This window comes from Nesoenas mayeri, assembly GCF_963082525.1.
Source record: "Nesoenas mayeri genome assembly, chromosome: 1".
NCBI classification, from domain to species: domain Eukaryota; kingdom Metazoa; phylum Chordata; class Aves; order Columbiformes; family Columbidae; genus Nesoenas; species Nesoenas mayeri.
In genome coordinates, this window is record NC_137541.1 from 107,664,429 (window position 1) to 107,683,327 (window position 18,899).

At 35.6% G+C, this 18,899-nt stretch overlaps 1 protein-coding gene across 4 annotated transcripts in view; it reads right to left on the bottom strand.

Annotated features, from left to right (window-relative positions):
• The window catches only part of RPS6KA3 (ribosomal protein S6 kinase A3), a 76,919-nt gene that overhangs the window by 13,074 nt on the left and 44,946 nt on the right, over positions 1-18,899 (bottom strand). For 3 of the 4 annotated variants that reach the window (XR_013921911.1, XR_013921912.1, XM_080340716.1), the window contains exons 8-16: positions 16,844-16,881; positions 16,327-16,469; positions 13,264-13,334; positions 9,406-9,494; positions 9,068-9,132; positions 8,868-8,970; positions 7,808-7,932; positions 5,697-5,822; positions 3,814-3,903 (exon numbers count right to left, since the gene is read on the bottom strand). Coding sequence is in view for 2 of the 4 variants with exons in the window: in XM_080340716.1 (XP_080196842.1) it covers positions 3,814-3,903; positions 5,697-5,822; positions 7,808-7,932; positions 8,868-8,970; positions 9,068-9,132; positions 9,406-9,494; positions 13,264-13,334; positions 16,327-16,469; positions 16,844-16,881 (850 nt within the window). In the remaining 2 variants the exon portion in view is untranslated. The remainder of the gene's footprint in view (positions 1-3,813; positions 3,904-5,696; positions 5,823-7,807; positions 7,933-8,867; positions 8,971-9,067; positions 9,133-9,405; positions 9,495-13,263; positions 13,335-16,326; positions 16,470-16,843; positions 16,882-18,899) is intronic. The other variant, XM_080340717.1, reaches the window with a different exon arrangement.

The following is an 18,899-nucleotide window of genomic DNA, read 5'->3' on the forward strand; positions in this document are numbered from 1 at the left end:
TGAACACTGAATTTAATGCATACAAAAGCTGCTATGATAAAATCCTGCAACTTGTGCATTACTGTGCACATAAAGCCTAAACCGAATTCTCAAAATACTAAAACATGTATATTTTAACCCTTCCAGTTATGGAAAATGGCTTATTTTTTGCTTGGCTTTTATCTTCTAGAGAAACATCAGTTGCGAGTTATTTATATTATCACCAGGGGGCACTACAGACTGAACCACACTTTAATGTATACTTAAGAATTTAGTTTCAGTTTCACTTTCCTGGGGTTTTCACTTAATCGAAAAAGTGGTTCCTGCTTTAGATAAACCTTTTACAGATTCTGTTCCCTATTATTATTTCAACCTATTTTTTTATGGTGACGTTGGAATAGTCCTCTTCAGTAATGCATGTGAAATAAAAAATTACCTTAAGTAGAAACAATCATCCAAGTTGTAGTAAAGTAGATTTAGGAACAGATGTCAACTAAATTAAAAAGAGTTTTCATTCTCATTTCCTTGTCTTAAGCTACCTGGGAAATAAAGGCCACTAAAGTTCTAAGCTTAGAATTTTTGTGCTCTTAATTACACTGAAAGGATGTATTTTCTCACGAAATAAAAAAAAGAAGAAGTGTTAAAGAAATAATTCTGCAAGGCTTTACAAGCTTATGATGTTAAGGAGAAGACGACATGATGGGTTTTTCTGCTCTAATTTAACAGCAATGTTTCCCCCATGAAATATAAATGACTGATCATCTGAATGTGTTTCTATTAAGACTTTAAATATTATGCAGTATTAAAAAGCAGAATTATCTAATTCTAGATACTAAACTGGCATTTTAGATTTTTTTTTAAAATAGGCATGCACTCTCTTATCCTGCTATAACATGAAGAAATAAGCTTATTTCATTTGACATGACAAAGCGTATGCATTTCAGTACTGCAGGGGGCATTCCAGCAAAATTTGCGTTTAGTTCCTGTTTCATCTGCTACCCCTTGCTGGTCCTGTCTGGCTGCCAAAACCAAAACCCCACTCCAAACAAACCGTTCCCCTTGCCTGGATTTCTCTAATGGTATTATCAATTTAGTTGTTTGCACTGAAAAAATACTGTTGAAGTTTTCTGCAGTTAGGTGCACAGTATTATGCTGAGCTCATAAATGTGATGCTAGTTTTCAAAATGAACTCCTGGAACACACCCAATATGTCTTTTCTGTCAAGCAAACTGGAAGAAACTATAGTGAGAAACAGACATAGGCACATGAACAGAATATAATCTAATGGAGAAAGAGAACATGTTTTTTCAAAGTGAAGTAAGACTTCACACACATATTAGGAGCTTTTTGAACTCATAAGTAAGCACTTGGATAAGGAGACTGGATATACTGTATTTAGATTTCTAAAGCATTTCTAAAATGCTTCTGAAAAGGTTCTTCAGCCAATGCTTTAAATAACTCAAGACAGGACAAAAGTTCTGTTATGGAACAGTAACTAATAGGTAAAAAAGGGTAAAATACATGAAATGGTCTGGCACAGGAAGTTTCCAGGTGACAGTTTGTTGGAAGCTGTGTGCTTCTTCCGTTCTTACACCGTTTCCTAGGCTTCGACTAATGGCCACTGTCAGAGGCAGGATATTGGATAAGAAGGACATCTGATTTAGCACAATATAGCTCCTTCTTTTGTTAATATACAGTGTAACTGAAAAAGACCACTGATAATAATCAGAGGGAAAAACCCCAGAGGATTGTTCATTGCAGAAAAAATTTGGTCTTTTGAATTTCCATTGTTTCAATCCGAACACCTTCAGAATTAAATTACATGTAAATGCACAGCAAGAATGAAATTTTCCATCCTAAGCTAAATTCAAATATTACTGCATTTATTCCAGAAAGACAAGAAAATAAATAAATTATTTCTTGCAGAGTAATAATTTCCAAAGGAGCGCACTTAATGTTGAAACATTTTATTTTGGCATTTCAAAACAGAAACATTCAAATTTTGGTGCAGAACCGAATTAAAAATAGAGTCAAATTAACACTGAGTTTTATTCGTACAGTAGTACATAGTGCTCTTGATGAGTTTGAGGCCTGAAGGCCAAGTATTCTGTATTCATTCCTCTGAAACCTGTAATAGCACACCACTATATTGCGGGACATACAAGCAATCTGCCCTATGCATCTATATTAGGACAATGAAAAGCTAAAACAATGTTACAGTTTTACAGTAGTAGATATTATACAAGTTTCTAACATACATGAATCCTAGGCCTCTTTCCTTAAACTGGACATACTTCCATAAATTGGCCCTGAGGAACTCATCTGAAGTAGAAAAAAGTGAGAATTATAGCCTTATGTGAGAATTATAGGTCTTATCTTCCTCTATAGACCTAAGGCTTGTTGTTATTGTTGTTGTCTCCTTTTGTTATGTGTATATTACTGTTGGTGTGAATTAAAGATGGCTCCTACTGGAAGATGACTGATGAAGAATTAATTACAAAGTAGAATGATTCAATATATGTGGCAACTTTTCAAAGCTGCCTACATTTCTCTGCTCTTAGTGAAAAATATTCTTTATACTTAAGTTCAAGTAACTACTCACATTCCTTGTGTTTGTCTTGCTGCTTAGATAACATAATCTCTATTATGAATTAAAGTAACACATTAACCTAGCATGCAGCACAAAAAACAACCTGAATGCTGATGCAGGTTCTGTGTTAGCACAGTTGCTTTTGGGTAGTTCTATTGTCCAACCACATGAGACAGAACAAACAGAAACTGGGACTGTAATCATGATACCTAGCCTGCAGTAAGGTAAGCTCTATGGTGGGCTCCCTTGTATATCTGACTTATTTTGTTCTCCCACGAAAGGGCCAAGCTACATGATATTGATAAAGACAGATAACAATAGGAGAAGATCTTTAGGCAGAGTTCTCTAGTACTCATCTCCACAGTATTCACAGGCTACTGTTTTAATGACTTCAAAATGCCTGATAATCTCCCTTCAGCTGAGCTCAGCTTCCTGTAAATGGTTAGCTGTTTGGCTTGAGGTTTGGTTTTGGGGACCAGAATAGTTTCTTGTAGACTAAGTCAGTCATTAAGCATATGCCTTTTTAATTTTTAATCCTCTTTAATGCATAATCAAGGAGAGAAAGCCAATTCTCTTTTTCCGTTAGATCACCAGGATCTACCAATCACTACAAAAAACCTCTGCCTCCCAACTTATGCTATTCTCTGCTTTTTGTGGTCAGTGTTTCCATGGTCATAGCAAATATAGTAATACAAGAAAAAAATAGCTCAATAATCTTCCAATACAAAGACTAGATAAAGATACTAGGATAAAAAAAAAGTTATGGCCATAGATATGAAAAGATTCTGTCCACTACTGAGTAAAACTCATTACTGTCAATGAAAGCTACTTTGGGTATTGTGCTACCTCAAACAGTGAGTCTCCAGTTACGTAACAACTTTAAAATTGCTTTTGACTAACGTAAACAAAAGTAGACTCAAAAAGCAACCAGTAAACCTTGCTTGTTCATTTAAAAATACAGGCAACATAATATGATTTATTCCTGTGTTAGGCTTTATGAAGGATGAGCTATTTGACTGCTTAGGATTAAGTTGCACCAAAATAAGAGCACCTTTAAGAAAAAGATGACAATGAGACATCTCAGTTAAAAAATGTATATTGTTGAATAAATTGCATTAGGACACTTATTTTTAAATATTGAAAGACAGTAACATAAATCTAAAACTTGTGGTTTGTCATGTCTCAAATTAGAAAGTGACATGCAATTGTAATATACCAAAGGAAGTCTTTAACAGAATACTTACATCTTTTAGGGTAATAATATTTGGATGCTGTCCATAGCGCAGTAGGATTTCAATCTCCTCTGTTGGATCTCTTTTACTCTTGTCAATGATCTATAAGAGCAAATAGATACAAAGGCATGATTATTTTTGTGAATATTATATAGTGCAACACTTTAGAGTGCTTACTAGCATAAACAGATAAGCAGTATTTATTGTTGCTGGTAAAGGGCATGGATTATACACAAAGTTTGTTGAACTGGAACAGCAAGGCAAAGCAAAAAATATTGGAACAACATGGAAAAATCTCTCAGTTAAAAACAGTTTTCGAGGATAAGTGATCTGATCCCTCAGTCTATGATAAATAATGCAAGGCTTATTAGTAGGTAAGACTTCAGTCACCCACCATTTAATAAAATAGGATGTTCTTAAATCAACACGAGATACTGGTTTGACGATGCTAATGAACAGATTTTCACAAAGCTAATCTTAAACAAATATTAGTGCAGTAAAAGACAAAGCAGGAGAGTAAGGGAATCAAATATATATGTATTAAAAAAACCCCACCAAACCAAAACAGAAAAATTCTCAGAGTTAATTTAGACAAGCATTCCATTATGAAACTTCATTCGAATCTCTGGAGGCTTGCTATCAAGCTCTGAAATTCTCCCGGTACAAACAAGCAAAATATTATTTTGCCCTACTTAAAAAGTATTCTTATTGTTCTTTTGTTTTCCTCTCCTTCTGAACTATAGAATTTCCTCTAATGTCTTCTCCATCTCTGTCTTACTCCTTCCTCTTGACATCCTGAAGCCTTTACTTATACCAGCACCATCCTAACACACGGGACATTGATCACCGTATTCTTTTTTCATGATTCCTCAAGGTAAAAAAGCCACAACAAAGTCAACAGGAAAAAAGTGAGGCAATATGCAAAATGAATATTATGGCTTAGAAAATTAACTATGCAAGTACATTCCATCCAGTTTCAAGAAATTACTTCAAATTGTAAGCACAGAGGTCAAATCTGTTCCTCGCCAGAGCCAGAATAAAGACAAGTATAAACTGAAATTGGAGAGTTTCCAAGTAGACTATCTGTGTACAAGGATACAGCCAAACAGACTTAAATATGTAAAATGCAAAGATAAATTAAGTAGTAAACTGTTCAAGAATTCAAAAAAGAGAACAGCCTCATAGTACAGATTTTTTTTTTTTTTTGTCTTTTTGCATAACACTGTAGGGCTAAATGGTTACTCTGAAAGCAGGAGTGTGTATTAGTGGACTTTAAAAGGAAAACAAAACAAAAACTTATTCTACTCCTGGGAACTCTGCTGATTTCAACTAAGAATTCAGTGTCTTTACAGAAGTGCTAGGAAGCCCGATAGAATAACATAAAAACAGCATTAGAAACCTTGTTGAAAACTAGGAAGCAAAGACAAAGAGTTGAAGTTTATTCTGGAAGGAATACCAGACTTAAACACTGTTATGAACTCCTAGCTATCTGACAGTTCATGAATCTACTTTGGAAGCAAAAATCCCACATAACTAAAAGTAATCCCATTTTTTAAAAATGCTGAAGAGTCATGTAAGCTTGTCATAGTACATTTCCTTCTAGAAGCAGTCGTGTAACTCCCATCATTTTTACCATAATTACATAGGTGTTTCAAAGACGGCAAATTGCTTTTCACTACCCAAACCAGCATACAGATAACAAACCCCATAGCAATTCTATATACATATCTGCCAGTAAATATTCTATTTGGTTAATTAGCATAATTGATACTTGCATCTAAAATCTTTTTATATTAAAAATTATCTTATTTTGCTTTGTTTTTTTATGGCAACTAAATAATGCCCAATGTCTACGATGCTAAAGCATGAAAAGTGTTTTATAACAAAGTAATTACCTTTACAGCATATTCCATGTTTGAAGCTTTATGAATACATCTCTTGCAGATAGAGTAAGACCCAACTCCGATATCTTCCTTTACTTCATATCCATCAGTAAACTGAATGCTGTTCCTGTGCAACTGCTACCAAAATAACATTATCAATTGATGAATATTCTAAATATGTAACTGCTCGTTATATTGAAAATAAGTTTTTTAATACCTACTGATTTGCTTTGAATTTTAACCTGATGGCTGTACTAGGTCAAAGTGGTCTAAATAGCCACTACCATCCGTTTGATATTAGTATGAGATAAATTATACATTGGACACATTGTAAATAACGCAACACTGACAACATGATTTTTGTAGTTACTGATTTAAAAATAGAATCTCTAAACCAAAAAAGATCAGAAGACTGCATGATAAAATAATGATAAAATAATAGTAAAAAAGCATCACTATTTCTATTATCTGAATAGATGGATGCCAGCTGGGAAATTCAGACATACTGAATAGAATCAGATTAACTGGAAATTGCATGGAATGGCTATCAAAAATCCTTTCACAGAAATAAAAAGCTGAGAGAAGGACAAGTGTTCACTCTTGTAAGGGAAGGAAATAGTGTTCTACTATTTGGAGTTTGTGCAAAGGATGCAAAGCATTTGCAGGAAACCATCTGGGTATCCGGCAGCATAGAAAAGAGGAAATAGGAGTGAGGAAGTGGTGGAGGGGCACAAAAGAAAGGCAGCAGAGTAACAGACCCATACAAGAGAAGGAAACCATATACAAAGAACAAGAATTTCATCCACAAAAATATGCATGAAAGAAGGAGCACAGAAAAGACTACTGAAACTTTTAGCAAGACTTCAGGACCAGAACTCATTCTGACACATATACCAAATCTGATTGCTTCTTTAGAACAAAAAAAGGATCTAAAACCCCTTGAAAAGCATAGTTTATTACACATGAAACGGCTAATGTATACAAACAAGCATGTTATAACTATACTAGACATGAGAGGATTAAAGAAATAAAAGAACAATTCAGGTTCTGAATTATTTTTTAAAAAAATTATCAGATATTTCCAAAATATCCTTACAGTGAAAATATAAATAAACCAAATCCTACAGCATACCTCTTTTTTCCTACCTGTCAATCAACAACAAGTTTTCAACACAATTTAGATCAGTTGGTTTTCACAACTCAGTCTTCCTCAGTAATTAGAATTATTAAAAGCAGAAAGATGTCATAGAAATACAATTTTTGCAGAGGGCTTCCAGTTTTCTTTCCTGTACATGTATCTGCCTTTCCAACCCAGCTGGCTGGAACTCTCCAGTGCAGAAGCCTGCTTTTAGGATGACCTCAGGCTCATAAGGAGGCAAGACATGCCTTTCCCCCATTCTAGCATGAGGTCCACTTTTCTCATCTCACACAAAAATTGCACCTAAACAAAGCTTTGTTGTCCAAAAATAAGCAGCCTTGGCAATAATAGAATATATAAGAATAGCAACTGCATTAGGCTACTAAAAGTGACAACCTCACAATCATTAATATGGGAGACTGTATTGGAGTAATTCTGATGCTAATAGGAAGCCAAAGCTTGTGTGCATACTGTAACATTGACTTGCATGATACACTGGAATTGGTCACAAAATATCAGATTAGCACATTAACTTAAGTGGCTCGGGAGGAATGAAATATGTCATGGGTTCCAAAACATTCAGATACAATTCACAATTATGCTCCAGTGCCTCCTACCGCACTGTGGGAATCGGTTGACATGTGTATGCATAGGACAAAAACATCAAGAGGTCTGTTATTCCCCTCCACCTTACAAATATAGTTTGATACTAAAGAGTTAACACAGTGCAGATGGTAGAATGTTTTCATTTAAGGGTTGAAGCCTATTCACACCCAGGGCTGCTCAGTAATTTAACAGATCCTGTACCTTCAGAGCTTGTGTTTGGATAAAATAATCTGATCTTTACTTTTCTTGTATAAAGCTGATAAAGAGTTGGCCATGGTACTTCACTCTGCAATAATGGAAACAATCCCTCCACCAAGAGACAGCAATACTGTTTTACTGACTTTTTAAAAAAATTTTTATTTAGAGCAGATGTACTCACCTGGACAATTGAATGCACTCCAACTGTCTGCATTGCTTGGCTTTCATCATCTGATGCAATAGCTACAAAACTAAATCCCCGAAAAAGTTGATGTGCATTAGCACTAGGTGGGATACCAGGCGAATCTGTAAAACACATCATCTATTTACAAGCAGAGTTTTTGAAATGTAGAGATGAGATTACGTCTACTCTATAGAATAGAGACGTAGTTTGCTCTTCAAAGTACACAGAAACTGGAATTTGCAGAAAGTGTTTGAGGACCAAAATACAAATAATTATTGAATTGTTTTGCATATACTATCTAGAAACACAACTGACAGTCAATGACTACAAAGATCATACTACTGTCAGGCAATATTTTACTATACAAAGAACAGTACCTTGCAGAAAACATTTACATAAAGCAGCATATCTGTATGACATTTACAGAGAAGTACTTTAATTTTGGTAACACCCTAAATTTGTGAAGACAAACATTTGTATCAGAGCTTGAAAGGATCAGTGTAAAACTATACAAAGACAGATTGCACTGAAAGACAAATTTTGCCACCCAAAGTCTGAAATGACTAAGCTTCTACATATACATAGTATGCAGAATCACCATCATGAACTAAATGAAGCCCTATATAGCAGGCGTGTCAAACTCATTTTCACCAGGGGCCACATCAGCCTTGTGGTGGCCTTCAAAAGGGCCAAATGTAATCTTAGGACTGTAGAAATGTAGAAGTAGTTACTATAGAGTATAGCCTTTAAAGAGACACAGACATGGCTAATCTTTTTGAATTAAAATAAATGAGATGACTTAGATAAATAAAACTGAACGTATGTATACATTTCGTGGCTGAGGGTTACTTTATTTTTAACATAGGACTTCTCTATTGTGCCTCAGGATATATTTATACCAAAGACCACAAAAGCTTCCATGAACTATGGAATACTTGTTTGTGAACATTCATTTAGCCAAGCAACATCTGGAAGAACAAGACATTTTACATAAGCTGAACGGGAACAATGTGTCTAATTTTTGAATACGTAAGTTGTTTAATTCTTCTCTTTTTACCTTTTGGAGTTTTTGCTGTAAACTCAGGGTCAAAATAAAATGTATCTTCAGGTCTGCCAGTTGCAGGTTTAAAAGGGGGATGAATTTCTCTCCTGTACAATTTCTGTAGAGAAGACGTATGTCAGAATGAATTAGAAGTTACAAAACACCAAACACTTAACTAAGAAATTTTCTGAATTAATTTTGAGTTTGATACTCACATTCCAATCTATTTTGGAAAAGAATGCATGCCTTTTAATTTCTTCAACTCCATCTGGACCCGCTCCTTTTAAAAGGAAGAAAAACATCTGTGAATTATTTTCTTCTTTGTCAAAAGGACTAGCAAAATTGTATTTCTTTTTTCTTCTGCATTCATTTTAGGCATGAATAACAGAAATGGTAATATTTTGTTGATCGTTAGAAGAGCAAACAGTCAAACTATGTTCTTACTTCAAAGCCTACTTTACAGAAAAAACTAAATTTACTTGGTCAATTTAATGATCACTGATGTTATCAATACTATGATCAAATTTAAGATATTCTCCACTATACACTTTACCTAATCTGTTTGCTGGGTTTCTTTTGAAGAGCATTCGCAGAAGACTTTGTGCTTCAGGACTCAAGAACTGGGGCATTCCAAGTTTGGCCCTATAGAATAAAAATAATTAATAGCATACAAACATGTTTAGGCAAGAATTAACTGCATTCCCCCATCCTTTGTGATTCAACAAATCCATATCAAACAAAATAGCATCACTGAGAAATTGCCTTCAGACATCAGAAACAGAGTAAAAGTGCTGTCAGTCATGTAAACCTGTAATTTTTTTTTTTAGTAGTATAATACTTTCAGTAATGACTCAGGAATTTAAGTAGAGGAAGAGGTATTAAAAATGCAGAAAAGAATAGTTACAGAGTAACAGTTTACAAACTTGTAAATTTTTGTAATATGTAAACTTCAGTTATAATATTACCAAGTGACACCAAATGAGCAAATCCATTCTGATAGTAAAAGACATTTTAGAAGGGGTAGGAAAACTATCCCATGCATGAAAGAACACCCAAGCAAAACAACAGGAAAGCTAAGCTAGAAGATAGGAATTGCATTAAAGTAAAACAGATCTTGCAAGATTATCCAGTAAAAAAAAAAAAAAAGAGAAAAAGATCACTCCTTTCTTTCTTTTTGCTTCCCCCGATCCATTTCAAATATTACTTTCCAACTTGCTAATCTTGAATTTTTAGATTTAAGTTACCCTAGTTCTGTCATTTAAGTTTGTTTTGCAATTCTCGTCGTATTGTCCTCCTCTCCATTTAATGTTAAGGCTCCATCCTCTCACTGTTACGAGGTCTCTCTTTCTGATAACCATGATAATGGTATGGATTCATGCAATTCCCTCCTTTCCATCTCTCACTCAACCTGTAGCTTGTATTTTTCCATAACAATTCATGACACAAGCTTTCTCTTTGTTTCAACCAGAAGATACAATTTGCCTTGTGCTCCAGCTATTTGCAGATGTCCACCTCTGTGTCACTTTGGCAAGTGCATATACGCTGCCATTGTTTCACTATTTATTACTTTAAAACTAGAATTTACTGAATTTTCCATTCCTTTCAGCATTAAAGAAGCCAGGGAGGAGGGATCGGGAAGTCTGAAAAACTTGGCCTTCTTTGGGATCTTCAATTACAGACTACAGGCAGATCAAGAGCACCAGTGGAATGGAGGAATGGGCAGTGGGCCATCGCCATGAACCGCTACCAGCCGAATTCATACTCATGCACTTTATATGCAGTGATTTCACTGCACATTCCCTTGATGTCATTCCTGCTCACAGCTCTTACAGAGCTATGCTGTAAGAGACAGCAAGGAACGCATTGTCTGCAGAAGCACAATGGTATCAATTTACAATGTTATTGAAGGACAGAGAACAGAAAACAAAATATGATAGGACTGTGCTGGAGTGGGTAGAAATCTCTGCCTTATTACAATCCAAACTGGCTCCAACAGTAGGATGCAGCCCTGAGGGTTCAGCATGAGAGGCCAAAAGACATAACTGCAATTAATCTTACAGAGAAGTGATTCAATGAACAGAAACAGAATAAGTAGAAGAAATTCTAGAGGACTGGTATGTAATGCAGTCACACTGGAGTGAATTGGAAGCCCTTGTGCAAACCACAGAGATTAAGAAAGTTGTTGCTCCCTTTCCATTGTTAAGGAGCAACTTTTATAAAATCCTTTACTGGCCACATGACACACCAGAAGAAAAGATTACCAGGTCCTCACAGTTCTTAGGTTATACAACTACATGAGTGACAGCAATTTTTTTCTGACATTCCTGATGGATGAAGACAAATTTTATATGAAGGCATACCTCTTCAGTAAAGGAGAGAAGATGCTTTAAAAACTTAACTCTATTGCTGCAAACACTGATTTCTTCAAATTGCAGAGTTTCTCAGTTTTAGGTAAAACACACAAGAATAAACAAGAACCTGTCTTGGTAACGTTGTAAGAAATAAAGAGCTCAGAAAAACATGTGTTGTAAGAATACATATTCTGTGGATTTTCAGGAACAGAAGGTAAGAAAAGCAAAATATCTGAAATTATACACTACAAAAATATTAATTTGTATGTACACGTGTCCATTTCAAACAGTGTTATGAAAAATTTAAGGAGAAATATAGTACAGTTACTACTATACAGAAAAGAACAAGAAAACATACTGCCATTCTTATGGGGCCAGACAAAAAATGTGAACTTTTCAAAAAAGCCTTTAAAATACCTTCTGTTTTTTTAGCTATGCATATTACAAACAGCAAAACAGATTTATATGCAATAAACAGAAGTGTACAGAACATTAAAACAGAGGAAAAATTTCCTTACTTTGTACCACATTTTTTGTGCTGCTCTCCACAACTAATAACAATTACAAAGACTAGAAGGTGAGAAAAGAAAAAGATAGGAAAGGAAATCAGAGATACATGCTCAGATGAACTCTGAATGTAATTATGAATGTCAGTTAACTGGGGATGCAAGGAAGATATTCTACACAGCAGCTGAATACAGAAGACTTTTGTAGTAGCAGTGGAAAGACTGTTGGGGAACAGAGTGGGGTCACATGCAGGCAGAGGAAAGAAGATGAGACTTGTGAGGCATGGGTAGAAAAAAAAGGCATGGCTCCGGAAATACATGAGTGTAGCAAAACTATCTCAGACTAGCTTCTCATAAATAGGAGGTGGTCAGAAGGATGTTACACTTGCTGTGAATAGATAGAACCTTTTAGTTAAAGACATTCAATAATCACAACACAGAGATTTGAACTGGCATGGTGTTGAGACAGCAGAAGAAACTAGCATTACTAAATACATTTGCAAATATAAGGTGAGGAAGAAAACCAAAGGCAAAGAATAACACAACACGTATGCATTATGAAAGCAAAAGCAAGGAAAAGAATGAGTTTGTTTTCTAGAGGTTTTCACATCCTAATTATATAGAAAAAATATGAAAGAATTTAATATATTTATTTTTCGAAACAGGTTGTTGGTGCAAAAGAAATGCTGGCTTCAAATATAGGTAGACAAGTGTAACAGGACTAAGAACAATGATAAACAATTAAGCAGAAAGCAAATGAGGAAACTAAAATAGTATTATAAGCCTCCATGGGGGAAAAAAAAATGGTATTAGTAAAAAATGGATGGAAGCAGAGAAGTGAAACTATGATATGAAGAAATAGAGTTGTTTGCACAGCATTAGATTACAGTCCCAAAAGTGGGAGAATAATGTCATAGGCTGTGTTAGTTCAGAGGATATGCAGGAGATCAGCAATTAAAAAAAAAAAGCAGGCCTTCATTAGCAAAAACAATATAGCTAACGCAAAATCTATACTGCAAATAGCAAAGGGGAAAACTGGAGCTTGGGTAAGCCATAGGAAAGTAGATAAGGGAGGATGGACTTAAGAAAACAGGAGAAGTATCGGGGGAGCAAGTTGTTTGCAGCACCAGTAATAAAAATAGGGTGAGGAGTTGGTAACAAGAGAAGGATAAGGAGAGAAAATACTTTCTCAAAAAAAAAAAAAACCAACCCAAAACAAACCTAAAACAAAAAACAACAAGGAAAAAAATGCACAGGATATCAAAAAGGATAAGAAAGTTGAAAAATATTATGGAAGTAGGATGGGAAAGATCATATGGTTGGAGAAGTTATTATTACAGACTGTTGAGCTGCTATGAAGTTCTTTGTACCTGGTATGGGGGAGGAATAGAAAGGCAAATTAGATAGGCAGCAAAGGGAATTAATAGTATGGAATAGGGAGTGAGGATTTACCAGTACCTTTGGAAATGAGGGAAGAGTAGAAATTAGATATTGCAGCCCGGAGGGCATCCCTGTAGAATACCTGATGAGATATATAAATAAGAGTGTACTCACTTGAGAATCATAGTCATGGTTTCTTTTCTGTCTTTCCCTTGGAAAGGTAGAGTACCAGTGAGCATTTCAAACTGTATAGAGTAAAACTTTCATCAATTACATTACCTGGACAAAAATCTAATTTTTGACAAAACTACTTAGCATCTTAACCTTCCAAAATTCATGCATGTTAAAACCCAAGTCTGTGCAAAACAACTTCTCATTGTATGATTTAAATTACTATGAACACTGAGCAGCGTCTGCCATCTTTAAAGCTGCAAAATATTTTCCTATATTGATACTTTGCTTTACATGCTTTTATCTGAAAAATTTAGACTATAATGTTTTGTGCTTCATTTCTGACTAAAAACTTTATTCTTGTAAGAATTGATCTATACAACTTTATTTTAGTTTTCAAGAGAATGGGGGGTAGGGAAAAAGATTCCCCTTCCAAAAGTTAGTGATGATTTCTCCTCATGCAGAAATAATTAAAAAGGTCAAGAGTTTTAAAACTGGCATGTACATAACTTTCCTTGGAAAGGGGAAAAGGGTTAGTTGATTGACAAAGACATGCATGATGAAAAGTGGTTACTATATGCATACAGCAGAAATAAAGCCTGAAGGAACACGTAACAGCTACACAGTACGTTCATGCACATTCTACAGTGCCTGGTAGCAGGCAACAGACACTTAAAATACTGATTTGTTCTGAAAGCGACTGAGTAAAAATAGATAAATACAGAGGCACTTCCATTGAGCTGCAGCATACTGCAGGGATATCAGATCTAAGTAAGGCAGTGAAAGCAGTCTGGCAGCAGCCATGGCAGCCACCACTTTGAGGCAGAAATCCTGATTTTTGGTTTAAGAATTGAAAAATAATTTAATTTAATGAAATTTCATGGCATGCACTTAAAGCCATCAAAATTAAAATAATTATAAAGGAACCTTCTAAACAGCTTATGCAAACTTAATTCATCCTGAACAAAAGGTATCCTCTATTCTGTACAACCCAAACATTTAGCCTTCTAAACATCAAAAATATATACGGATAACTTGAGTGAATAATGTGTGACTGCAGTATTTTTAGATCTAAAGTAAGAGTGTGAAGTTGCACTAACAGCATTCTGTAAACACCCTTTTTATTAAAATAGAATTTTAAATTCCTTATTATCCAATAAAGTATTCAGAGAATAAAAGCTGTCAACAGTTTACTAATGCTACATATTTTGTACTCTATATATTATTTTTACATATATAATTATATTTAAAATTTTAAATTTAATATAATGCCAACATGAAAAAAACCCCTACTTTTAGCCTTAGCACTTCTTAAGACAATTGTCACGAAGACGGGAGGGGCATAAGTCAAAACTATGAAAAGTATTCACCTTTTGTTTGTAGTTTAGAATGATCTTCACGAATTGCACTTCCAAAAAAACTTTTTTAAAGGTACATTTGTAGTGCTGCGTATTTTGCTTACACTTGCTTGAAATAAAAGGTTTCTTTAGCAAGGTCCTACTTGTCACAAGCATACACACTTGTATTAACAACTCGGTATATGTGTTCCATGCTCCCTCAAAATGTACTATATTCCAACATTAACAGGCAAATAGTACTTTAAGAATAAGCCAACATTGGCCTTCTCTAGTGATCACCTTTCGTTTCAGGAGGAGAGAACCTCAACAAATACATAGCACTCCTGAAAACTTTATATTAATGTTTTCAGTTATCTGACGATCCCTTCAAACAGTCACTGTTTAAAGAACAAATTAGAATATGCTTCTCAAGAATGGTCTCAATATATTTAGTGTCTAGCAGCAGGAGAAAAGAGGCCGAATTATTTGTTGAGATATCTTTCTAGTGTCCGTTTTTTGTTAAAACTCCTGTTCAATCTAGACACTGTGTACTCATACCACACTAACAACTACTCAATCAACACAGATTCTAAATAAGAATGATTTAGAGTGGATATATACGGATTGTCTATGAAAGTTACCACACAAATGAGAAATGCAAGTGACAAAGTGTCACTATATTCCATATACTAATGTAAAAAATTTCACATCTAGCATCTTTGAACAATTTTCAGTTCTAACATATGTACTTCATAAGCACAAAATCTTTTCCAGCGTTATAAAGTAAAGATGAAGTTTTACTATTTTTGTGTTATCAACAACTAATATGTGAGGGGGGTGTGTGTGCTTGTTTGTCTGGAGAGAGTTTAGTTATCAGGTGCTACTTTTACATAGTCAGTTTTCAGACCACAACAGCATTCTAGATGACTAAAAGGTGACAGAATGACTTATTTTCAGACACAAGAGTCCTTGTTGTACTACAAAGCACACAAGTTAGTTGTGCTGTTACAGTCATATGTAGCAGAAGCAGTAAGAAACAAAAACATTTCCTTTAAAAATACAATTACTTAATCTTTATGCCAAAACCACACACATATTATAAATGTTAAAAGCCACTCAGCATTCCTGAAATACCAAGTGTGATCTATTTTTCTTTTCCAAAGCCATATTTGATACACAACATTATTTCCCCTGACCCTACAACTTCAGAAGTTAACTCCTTGCAGAAACAGCATAAGCAACTGAGCAACTATATCCCATATCAGTTCAGTGTCATTTAGATTATTTTGATGTGTGAGAGCAACAGCTGTGATGATTCCACTAAGTTGTAATTACACTGGAGACTAATTATAAAGTTATCACTCATTTTTCTCCACTTGAGAATAAATTCAAATTTAAAATTTGGATCTAAATTTCCTTCCTGCCTTGGAAAAGACAGTATTTTCCCTGTATACTTCAGTATTCCTATTAATCTCTGTAACATTCAAATCAAAATAGATGGATAATATTTCAATACAACAATAAGAGAAATATGGCATATTGTTGATGTTGATATGAGACCTAGTCCATGTTCTTGATCCAAACTCTGTGGTATTGTTATTAATTTAATATAATTTTGACTTTCTTTTGGTAGTTAGAATTCATTTAAAGCTCACCTTACAGTTCAATTTGTTTCACCAAACCTTGCAAAGCACAGTTCTGCTATTATTTACATTTACCAGAAACCTACCATTAGAACACCAAAAGACCACCAGTCTGCACTCTGCGTATGGCCTCGTCTATTAACAACTTCTGGTGCCATATACTCCACTGTTCCACAGAAAGAGTAGGCTTTTTTTTCATGATCAATTGACTCTTTACTTAAGCCAAAATCTGGAAGGAAAAAAAAAAACAAAACCTCTAAATATAATTTTTTTTAATCACTTATAGTTAATACTTTCACCCTAATGTGAAATGTGATGATTCTATCATTTGTATATACAACCAGATACACATATGGGAATTACAGAATTCTCCTCCCCACATTATCACAGGTCCACAACAACAGATATACTTGTAAAGCAGACGTTTTATTTAAATATTTATATACTTAATTTATCTCAACTCCTTATACTATTTGCTCCACAGCAAAATTTACTCAGTTAAAATTACTTAGTTTACCATACTGCTTTACCAAGAAAAAGGAAAATGCAAAGGTTTTATTATGAACAGAAAAGATCTAGACATTGCAATTTCCCTTTATTCACCTGTCAATTTGATATGTCCTTCCTCATCAAGCAGGATGCTAAAAAACAAGAAAAAGAATAAAACAAACAAATTAAAATATCTTCTAACTGTTATTTCAGACAATGTACTGGTAACATTTATGAATAAACAGAACATCATACACAAAGAAAAGCAGAATTGAACATGCATGAAAATGAGTCATTAGGAGGAGATGCTACAAAGAGCTATCAAGATGATGAGGGGTCTGAAGGATCTTATCAGAAGAGACAGAGGGAGCTGGGCCTGTTCAGCCTGGAGAAGAGAAGGCTGAGAGGGGATCTCATCAATGTTTATAAAATTTCAAGGGTGGGTGTCAAGAGGATGGGACCAGACTCTTTTCATGGTGCCCAGTGATAGGATCAGGGGCAACAGACACAGACTGAGGCACAGGAGGTTCCATCTGAATATTAGGAGAAACTTCTTCACAGTGAGGGTGCCAGAGCCCTGGAACAGGCTGCCCAGAGACATTGTGGAGTCTCCTTCTCTGAAGACATTCAAAACCTGCCCTGCTGTATTCTTGTGCGATCTGCTCTAGGGGAACCTGCTTTAGCAGGTGGGTTGGACTGCATCATCTCCAGAGGCCCCTTCAAACCTCAACCATTCTGTAATTCTATGCTTTGAGCATGTTCATTTTCTTTTTCTTCAATTATTTATTTTTTTAAAAGATTATGAAACATAATCGGCATATCAACAAGTTCAACAAGGGCAAGCACAGGGTCCTGCACCTGGGGATGAATAACCCAAGGCACCAGTACAGGTTAGGGGTTGACCTGCTGGAAAGCAACCATTGCAGAGAAGGACTTGAGAGTTCTGGTTGACAACAGGCTGACCATGAGCCAGCAATGTGCTCTTGTGGCCGAGGCAGTCAACAGTATCCTGTGCTGCATTAAGAAAAGTGTGACCAGCACATCAAGGCAGGTTCTCCTCCCCCTCTACTCTGCCCTGGTGAGGCTGCATCTGGAGTACTGCATCCAGAGCCCAATGACAGAATGAGGTGCAACAGGCACAGACTGAAGCACAGGAGGTTCCATCTGAATATGAGGAGAAACTTCTTTACTTTGAGGGTGCCAGAGCACTGGAACAGGCTGCCCAGAGAAGCTGTGGAGTCTCCTTCTCTGGAGACATTCAAAACCTGCCTGGACACATTCCTGTGTGATCTGCTCCAGGTGAACCTGCTTTAGCAGGTGGGTTGGACTAGATGATCTCCAGAGGTCCCTTCCAACCCCAAACATTCTGTCATTCTGTGATATCGGAGTTTTATTTACCTATTTGGTTGAATTCAGCACAGCATGTAGTAACATTTATCTTGACGTTTCAGTTTTGGCCATCTGTAGCATGTGTCATCACAATTGTTAAAAATAGAGATATAGCTCTATTTCTCTTAAACTGAGCAAGATATGTTAATATAATTTACGTTTGCATGTGTATACAAAATGAGTATTCATTTGTAATTATCATTTCAAAGGGTGCTGACCCCTTCAAATAACATCAAGTAGTAAGTATTCTCATGTCGTACCAAAGGACAGGAGTCATGGGCCCTATACTTAGAGCAGGCCTTATGCTTCCACCTGTTTAATCACAAAAAGGGCTGCACTGAGATGCCAACTATCCTCAACCACAACAGAATACAATCACAATTCCAAGCATGCAAAGTATTTCAGAATGGGACTCTGTAACACCACCTACACAGCAGGCCTAGTTCTTTCAGCTTGTCCTGTGGGGAGCTGTGCTTCACCGCAGGGATGAGACCTGACCCAGGCACACACTGCATGGCCATTTCCCCTGCCCTTTCCTTTTTCTCCTTTGCAGTTTCCATGGTGGAAAACAGCCCCAGAGAATTGATACAGCCCAGGAGAGTCACTACTATCTCATCTAAAACTTGAAGGAAATTACAACCTTTGATTTTTTTTTTAATCAAATACACCCAAGGCTTTAAATCAGGGCTTTTCAACAGGTATAGACACATGCAAAAAAACCCCACCACACTGTTTGAGGCAGTAGCTCCTTAGTTTTCTGACAGTTACTGTTTTGTTCTTT